Source organism: Histoplasma capsulatum, genomic scaffold (assembly GCF_000149585.1).
Source record: "Histoplasma capsulatum NAm1 scaffold_7 genomic scaffold, whole genome shotgun sequence".
NCBI classification, from domain to species: domain Eukaryota; kingdom Fungi; phylum Ascomycota; class Eurotiomycetes; order Onygenales; family Ajellomycetaceae; genus Histoplasma; species Histoplasma mississippiense.
The window spans coordinates 1,772,444-1,780,866 of NW_001813976.1; the positions used below are offsets into that span (position 1 = coordinate 1,772,444).

Consider the following 8,423-nt stretch of genomic DNA (forward strand, 5'->3'; position numbering starts at 1 on the left):
CTAGGTATGCGATGATTGCACGTATGAATACTCTTATTGGAACTACGTTACGTGCAAGTATATTGTGCTACGTTGCATGCCATAACATATGGAAGGAGATGTGTACAACGTGTACTTCGTATGGGTTACCATATAGAATGTACGTGTGTGAGTGCTTTTTATGAGAGGCAAGGGGAAGGGGAGTTGGAGGGCGAGCCACCTAGATGTCTTGTCTGGCCGAATGACCATGCGGACTAACTGCCAACGAGGCTGCAACAGAATTGTATTCTCATTCTATTAGGTTAGATATGTAAGTAGAATAATATATTGATAGTCGTGAGTTGCCCCTTCCACTATTCGTGCGTCCATGGGTCCTCTCTTTTTTATCGCCTTTCTTCTTTGCCTTCGGTTGTTTTTGAGGTTTGAAAGTGTGGGTGCGGGCAGGAAAGAGGGGAAACGAGGGTTCTGTTGAGATTGTGAGGATTATTAGCGGATGGGGTAGGCTTGATACTTCAATATTCCATGGTTTCATGCATTTTTTTATGTGCTGTGTGTACTGTGCGTGGATGCGTGGTGTGCTGTGTGGTAAAATGCTGTAAGACTTTTGTGGGTTGGTGTATGCGTTGTATATGCGATGATGATCCTGTCGTGTATTACGTTGCAATGAAAATGCGTAAGTTGATTTATTGTATTTTTTTCTGGTTCGTATTCGTTCCACCCCCTTTAAAATGGGTGGTATGGAGACAAGATGTTTTGTTTCCTTGTTGTTGTCGCTCTCGTTTTTAGGGAACCGTGTATATATCTATTGTCGTTGGGTATGTATCTAGGAGGCGCGGGAATGAACATTGTCAGCAGATGCAGAAAGGAGGGTTGAAAGAGACTTAGCAGAGTTTTTGAACCATGCCCTTGTCCTCTCTCGGTTTGCCTCGCTCCTTGGGACTCAGGATTGGGATTCTTTTGACATTATAGTCACCCAATCCAGGGGGATAAGAGATTTGATGGTGATGTGAGGTGGTGTGATGTGATATAATTGCTGTCATCTCCTTCGAACTTTTTCTTTTAAATTTCTCCTCAGGTCTTTTCAGTTTTCATTTTGGTCATCATTCATACGTGCAAGCGAAGAGTTACAATGCAGCAGAAAAAGCGGTTCTCAGCAGGAGAGCCCACTACGAGGCAAGGCAAAAGGGACGCACAACAAGCAACTCCGTTTGCGGGAGAAACGACTCTCGATCCATAACTGCGGGGGCCAAAACAGATATAAAGATTTTTTCCCAACTAAGAAGTCAAAAACTCCACAATGCCCTACTTAGGAGAGACGAACTTCGGTAAATTCTCGTTTCCCTCTCACTCCCAAGCCAATCCCTCTCCCGTCTCCTCTCTATTTCTGGTTCGCGCACAGGAAAGTTGAAAATTTTTGCATTGTCCGCCACTGCCATTAGCTCCTCGCGTCCTCATGAAGCAAAGCAGACAGGAACTCCAGTTAAGTGGCGGCAAGTGGTTGTTGAACACACTGGTATCTTGCTTTTCTCCAAGAGATCTTCCATGATAAGTTCATGACTGTCCCAGTACTTTAGGGGTCAGAAATCAGATCCCTCTTGCCGACAGTGTGCCTGCGACAATCCCTCCCCAAAGTGAGGAGATAGCGAAGAGAAACAGAGAGGAGTAGAGGAAGGAAAATGGTTGAGAGGTAGGAGGGCCGCGAGAGGACCAGGATATTCGCCACCAGTTGGGCGATGGGCATTCAATAACTTCGTACTTTTTTTTTTTTAAAAAAAAAAAAAAAAAGAAAAAAAATCATGATATATCTGACTTATCAGTCACAGAAGAGAGACAGAGAGAATCAAGGCGAAGAAGAAAAAGGATTCCACCTCGCAAACATTGAAGTAGTCTGTCGTGTCGATATGTCCATTTTGTCTTGTCCCATGGGTGCGAGTACCGCATCTCTCTGTGCATGTGCCAAAGCTCTTGCCTGACGTTCTTTTGGGAGTCTGACCTTTTACCAGTCTCGCATCATAGGAGATTATGAGGGATGAAAGTGGGAAAATAGGTGTGTAGATTCTTCTCAACTTGGGGTTAGGGGAGAGGGAAACACAGCCATCGAGATGGGTCGGGAACTGACCTGTTTCTAGAAGCTGAGATGCCCAGTTTATAAGTTTAAAGGAGGTGATGGAGAAACATTATAAAAGCCTTGTAATTCAGAGTAGGATTCATCCTGCCAATATTGGTTCTCGAGCAGGAGAATAGTGATTGTCAAAGCTTCAGTATCTGGGAGGAAACTGGACAACGGAGGCGCCAACCATAACGCTAAGCTCAATTGGGACATCATGACAGAGCCGCGACCATGCAAGGTGTGGAGGCGGATCCCTCATGATGATATTATTTTACTTCCAACCAGTACAGATACCACCTAATACCCATTCTCTTTTCTTTTTTCAGAGTCCATCGACTTTGTAATAATGATATACAACACATGCAAATGTTTATTTGACAAGCAAGTTCGTATTTTTCGCGCAAAAGGGGAAAAGAAAAACAATCCCGGTGGCCTCCTTTAGCTACTTGCGGCGGAATTTATCACCTCTTCTTTATTTTCCTGGACATGGATTTTCTAAAGTCAGCTGTTGCTTCAGCTATTGCCAAGGGTAGCTCGTTTCCGTACAGTTTCGGCGACCGAGTTGATGATAACGAGTCCACCTGGACACTTCACAACGGGACAAAACGGGTATGGGGTTCGGAACTTCCACGCCAACCTGACTTTCTGGAGCTAATCTTATCAACTTTTTGATAATTTAGGAAGATGGCTCTTCATGCAGTATATTTACCTTTGATATTGCAGCAAATAAATCCCGCCTGCCCCTCGCGAAAAATGCAATTCGCAAACACCGTACCCTCAGGCACCCCGGCGTGATTAAAGTGTTGGAAACGGTAGAGGTGGGGATACTCTTGCTTGTTTCGCGTGATATTGCTGTGTCGTTCTTCTATTTTCACCACAGAAACAAGAAAAGTTAACGGGAAGCCGTAGACAGACGCGAACATTTATATCGTGACCGAAAGGATCAGTCCCCTTTCCTGGCCGGTAAAAAGGAGGAGTCTGAGCGAGGAGACCGCAAAATGGGGCTTATTTGCGATTGCTGTAAGGCTCATACATAATGAAATTACTCATTTACTCAAAGTTTTTTTTCGTTAATTCTGGGACCTTTGCAGTCAACGCTTAAGTTTATCAATGAAGATGCTTCGTCGGTTCATGGCGCGGTCCGGGTCTCCTCTATATACACAAGTGAAAGTGGGGAATGGAAACTTGGCGGATTTGATCTACTTAGCTCTATGAAGGAGGACGATGCTGTAATATACGTTCGTTTCCCTCTCTCCGCCTTACTCGTGAGAGTTGGTGGTTAACATTGCAGCAGACATATGGTAGTCTTTTACCAGATTCCTCACGTTACGCACCACCGGAGATCGCAAAAGGCGGCTGGGAAATTATCAAACGCAACCCATTACCTGCGACGGACTCTTACAATTTCGGGAGCCTTATTTTCGAAGTTTTTAACGGCAGCTATAGAGGAAACGAGCAGGCAGGCCAGACTTCGAATGTCCCGCCGAGCATGCATCAAAGTTACAAAAGACTTATGAATCCCAATCCAAAATTAAGGCTGAGTGTGTCCAATTTCCTGGAACAAGGAAAGCGCAGTGGTGGCTTCTTTGAAACCCCGCTGATAAGGCTCACACAGGATATTGAAAGTCTAGGATTGAAAAGCGAAGAGGAGAGGGATCAATTTATTAAGTACTTCTATATCTATTTTTAAGAGCCTCTGTGACTATTCGTCTAATCCCGCTATTTTAGTGAACTCGATGAGCTATCAGATGATTTTCCCGAAGATTTCTTTAAGATGAAAGTTTTGCCCGAGCTGCTGAACTCAGTCGTGTTTGGTGGTGGGGGTCCGAAAGTTTTAGCTTCCATATTGAAGATCGGCACGAAGCTCTCAGAGGAAGAGTATTCGAGTAAACTTACACCGGTTATTGTACGATTATTCGGCAACCCTGACCGTGCTATACGTGTCTGCTTGCTCGATAATCTCCCTCTGATGATCGACCGTCTCCCACAGAAGATTGTTAACGACAAAATATTTCCCCAAATGGTATGTTTTATACCATGGGAACGATTGGATAGTCTTGCTTTTTATATATTAACAGATGCTTTCAGGTGACTGGTTTTACCGATATCGCTCCGGTTGTAAGAGAGGAGACTGTAAAAGCAGTGCTCACGGTCATCGGGAAACTCTCTGACCGCACCATCAACGGCGAACTGTTGCGATACCTCGCCAAAACTGCCAACGATGAGCAACCTGGAATCCGAACAAACACGACCATATGTCTCGGTAGAATTGCAAGGAACCTGGGACAAAGTGTCAGTTCCTTCTTTTATTTTGGTTGACTACAATTTGATTGCTAATACCGAAACTGCTTATAAAGTCAAGAGCCAAAGTCCTCACAGCCGCATTTAGTCGATCCCTGAGGGATCCGTTCGTCCATGCCCGAAACGCAGGCTTGCTTGCTCTAGGTGCAACTCTAGACCTATTTACTGAGGAGGACTGTGCAACGAAATTGCTACCAGCAATATGCCCTTCTTTATTAGACAAGGAAAAGTTAGTATTGCCATTCCAAGCACTAGGGCAGAAATTAATTTTCACCAACCAATGAAAAGGCTCGTTCGTGATCAGGCGAACAAAACGCTTGATTTATATCTGCAACGAATTCGCAAATTCAGCGCATCGCTACCAGATACAGCGTTACCAGCCCAGAATCACTCTGATGCCCCTGCCGCAGGTGCTGCCCGAATGGGGACGCTAAATGACACATCCTGGGCAGGATGGGCAATTTCATCATTTACAAATAAAATAACTAGTGCGAAAGGTGAAATTGAACCAACATCCAATGGCAATCAGCCCATTGCTGTACCTACACTCCGATCTTCCTCAGTGCCGCGTCCAGCGATCTCGTCACCATCTGTCCAACTCGACAAATCAAAACAAATCTTGCGACCCGGTGCGCAACATATTCCCCGAGCCCCATCAGCACCTCCACCCCTAGGAGGTAAATTGGAACCTGAACCCAAAGAAGACGACGAAGAAGAGGACGCGTTTGACGCATGGGGAGCTATGGATGATGAGGCCAATGAAGATGATGGAGCGGACGATCCTTTTGATGCTAAAAGATCACATTCTCCTAGTGTTCTAGCAACTTCTCCGCACACCGTATTTGATGACGGTGGAGAACCCGATTTTGCCGGTTGGTTAGCCGCCCAGTCCAAAGCAAAATCTAAAAACCCCTTACCTAAAGGACTTTCGAAGTCGACCGCGATGAAGGCTGCCAGTGCCACGCGGCTAACAAGCACATCGAAACCAAACATCTCGAGCAGCAAGAACTTGTCTGTCAAGGGCGGAACATCCCAACCAGCTAAAACGATCGATACAAAACCGAAAGACGATGCGAGTGGGGATGATTGGGGAGATGCTTGGGATTGATCTTTTCCATGTGCTATCTTTTCTTTTTCAGTTAGAAGGTGTACTTCCGTACTCAAAACGGCGTCTGCCTACCGATTTTCTCCAGCTATGTAGTTCACTCTCGCCCATAGTTATTATAGATAAGACTATTCCAACCGTTAGCATTAGCGTCTCTGTTGACTGGGCATAAAATCGCGTTGGAGCGGACAGCCTGTGTGAAATAGTGAATTGTTGAAGATGTTTACAAACGCAAGGGATATGTAACCATCCCTTTACCACGCAAATAGATTGGAACTCCAGGATGCTTGTCATCTGTAGATTCAGACAGATGGAGTCCTCAAACTGCTGAACTTATAGTTTGAAATGGTTTGAGCAGGAACAATCAGGATATACCATGGATGCAAGGTTCCATCCCTTGAACTATCGAGTTTTCCGATGGCAAACTGCCACTATTTTATTCTCTGGGTTTTATATGCCCTGACCTAAAAAGCCCAAAAAAAAAAAAAAAAAAAAAAAAAAAAAAAAAAAAAGAAAGAAAGAAAGAAAGAAAAAATGGAAAAAATGAAAAAAAAAAGGACGGTACCTAATACGAAGTTAATTGCATCATCCGTGAATCGAACACGGGCCTCATCGAATTTCTAACTTTTTAACTCAAAGCCATGGCAACGATGAATTCTACCACTAGACCAATGATGCTAACATGTTAGGGAGAACACGCCATTTCCCAACTGACAAAGGACCCTAGCGAACCTCTGCCACAATGCAGGGTCCGTGCCAAGCGAATCCCACTATCATATGAAAGAAGCTAGTCCAGATTTGACCATAGCTTAATTCTCCAACCCAAAACTTTAAAAATATACTTCCGCCTCGTCAACCGGTTTTGCCCAGAGCGTCCATTATCCGCTTGTCATCCAAGGCAGGATGGCCGAGGGGTCCGATGCGCTAAATTGGGGTTCTGGTCTTGAGAAATCCCCATCATGTCACCGTATTTTTTGATGGACCACGAAATATATGCACGAGGAACAAACATATTTGACATGCTTTACCCGCAAGGCAAACTTGTCTCTTTGGGGCTGGCATTTGCCTCATTACTCACCTCGCTCTGTGAGGGGCGACCTTAGTAGCATACTGTCTGATGAAACAGATATCTCATACGAAAATTATCATTTTTAATCTTTTTAGCTTATACTACATTCTTTTCCTGAGTTATAAATACTCGACATATACGATTCAGGATTCTTATTCTTCTATACAAGCCGTGACCCCATTACCTACCACGCGACCGATCGAGGAGAATTGCAAGCCTCTCAAGTGTTAGTGCAAGCTTAGACTTTGAAGGCCAGAGTATCTACGGAGGAGCCATGGCAGCGATTGAAGCCATGACGAGAACGTGGACGCGTGAAGTTGGCGATTGTGCCACTGTCCATGCCATCAGCCCGGGCGCGGTCATCCGGGACACGGCCCAGGATGTGGATTTGATATAGCTCGAAGGCACTCTCGAAGGCAGCAAGATAACCTCTGGCGAGACAACAGCAATAATGATGAGGCGGAGTAATCCACAACCCTTGGAAGAGCATAACTTTCTATAAAGGTGAGCGCGACTATAAAAGACCCATGTTCCATGCAACTCTTTTATACTTCCATCGTGCTGCCCAAAATCGAGGCTGAGGACGACAATTCTGCAAATGCAAAACCAGCCCTGGAAAAGCTTGACTTCTGGGCACCAAGGCTTCATCACCATTGGGCCAAGATCGACGGTCGATGCGGTGCATCCGGGAGAAATGTCGCTGCCTAGTTTTCAACGAAACGCTGTGGCGGACGGCGCTAATGCAGCAACCAGAGCGGGCTCGAGATAGTTATATAGTGAAAACGCCTGTCGCTGGGACTCTCCTGTTCCTCTGACCTTTCCTCATCGCATCTCACCGCACAGCGAACTCCTCTCCTACTATAGCCACCTATAAGTTTGTCAAATTCCGTCTGCGTGCGGCTTGAAGGAAGGCATTTTATAGAACATGACCTTGATTCCCAGCACCCCGGATGATGCCCCGCCTCCATACACCCCTATTGACCCACTCAACCCAGCTTCAAGCAACGAGTCTTCCATCACTGTGGGCGCTGCTGCAGAGCAGCCGCTTGTTGACAATGATGCTCGAATACCGCCTTACAACAACTTTGCTTCTATTCCCAACTTCATCTCTGGCGCCCCGTACTTTAGAGTGCGACCGGTTTCTCACGCAGAACCCCAGGAGCTTCTCCAGCACACCTTAACTATCTACCCCCGAAGCCAGCCGAAAGACTATCATCGTTTTCCCAAATGTCTGCGGCCACGTGGTGTCGAAATTATGCAGCATGACTGGGACACATTTCTAAATTACTTATTCCCCCCGCATTTGGCCCCAGCGGCTAGTCAGTCTCATCTACCTCGTAAGCTCCGTGCTGAAATTCAGCGTGACCGCAAGGACTGTGCCCAGGAAGGCGACGACGAGCGCCAAGTCAGAATAGAAGCAGTCCTTGCTGAATGGAACAACTATTTCTTTTTACCCAGGTCAACCGAAATCCTTTATACCTATGTGTCGCCCTCAGGGCCCCAGCCTTCAACACATCTCTGTCCAAAATGCTATCCTTCCACCGTGAGATCATTACCTGTACGGAGTGGGCCACACCCCGTCCGTTCTGCAACAACCCCTTCATGTTCTAGAGCGCGCTCAGTTCCCCGCAGGCCAGTGGGGAATAACCCGAGCTGTAATTCAGCACTTGCGCCAGAAGTCAGCACTGTGAATGCTCAGGGATCAACCACCAATCCGGCCACCGATAGAGAATCGCAGCCTCATCAAGGGCAGGCCGCTATGAATATCCGGTCCTGAAGCAGTCTAAAATCCTCCCGGGGCCCGATAAAAGCCTCCCGGGTTGAAGCCTTAGAACAGGGCTGACATGAATTCCTCCGAA

General features: G+C 46.1%; 4 protein-coding genes and 1 non-coding gene across 5 annotated transcripts; 3 read left to right on the forward strand and 2 right to left on the reverse strand.

Annotated features, from left to right (window-relative positions):
• Positions 1–1,108: 1,108 nt before the first annotated feature.
• HCAG_06147 (predicted protein) lies at positions 1,109–1,216 on the forward strand (the record flags this gene model as incomplete). The annotated part of the gene is made up of 1 exon (XM_001538492.1): positions 1,109–1,216. One exon carries the CDS (start codon positions 1,109–1,111, stop codon positions 1,214–1,216), a length of 108 nt encoding a protein of 35 aa, XP_001538542.1.
• Positions 1,217–2,575: 1,359 nt separating this feature from the next.
• On the forward strand, positions 2,576–5,498 carry HCAG_06148 (conserved hypothetical protein; the record flags this gene model as incomplete). The annotated part of the gene is made up of 8 exons (XM_001538493.1): positions 2,576–2,698; positions 2,770–2,907; positions 3,181–3,327; positions 3,384–3,757; positions 3,818–4,112; positions 4,178–4,381; positions 4,447–4,619; positions 4,679–5,498. 8 exons carry the CDS (start codon positions 2,576–2,578, stop codon positions 5,496–5,498), a joined length of 2,274 nt encoding a protein of 757 aa, XP_001538543.1.
• A 578-nt stretch (positions 5,499–6,076) lies between these two features.
• HCAG_09404 lies at positions 6,077–6,173 on the reverse strand. The gene has a single exon. It is a non-coding gene; the product is annotated as a tRNA-Gly (tRNA).
• A 665-nt stretch (positions 6,174–6,838) lies between these two features.
• HCAG_06149 (predicted protein) lies at positions 6,839–6,961 on the forward strand (the record flags this gene model as incomplete). The annotated part of the gene is made up of 1 exon (XM_001538494.1): positions 6,839–6,961. The coding sequence occupies one exon, from the start codon at positions 6,839–6,841 to the stop codon at positions 6,959–6,961; it is 123 nt and encodes a 40-aa protein (XP_001538544.1).
• A 780-nt stretch (positions 6,962–7,741) lies between these two features.
• On the reverse strand, positions 7,742–8,168 carry HCAG_06150 (predicted protein; the record flags this gene model as incomplete). Its single annotated transcript, XM_001538495.1, has 3 exons — positions 7,742–7,843; positions 7,899–7,938; positions 8,044–8,168. The coding sequence occupies 3 exons, from the start codon at positions 8,166–8,168 to the stop codon at positions 7,742–7,744; spliced, it is 267 nt and encodes an 88-aa protein (XP_001538545.1).
• Between the last annotated feature and the right edge of the window lie 255 nt (positions 8,169–8,423).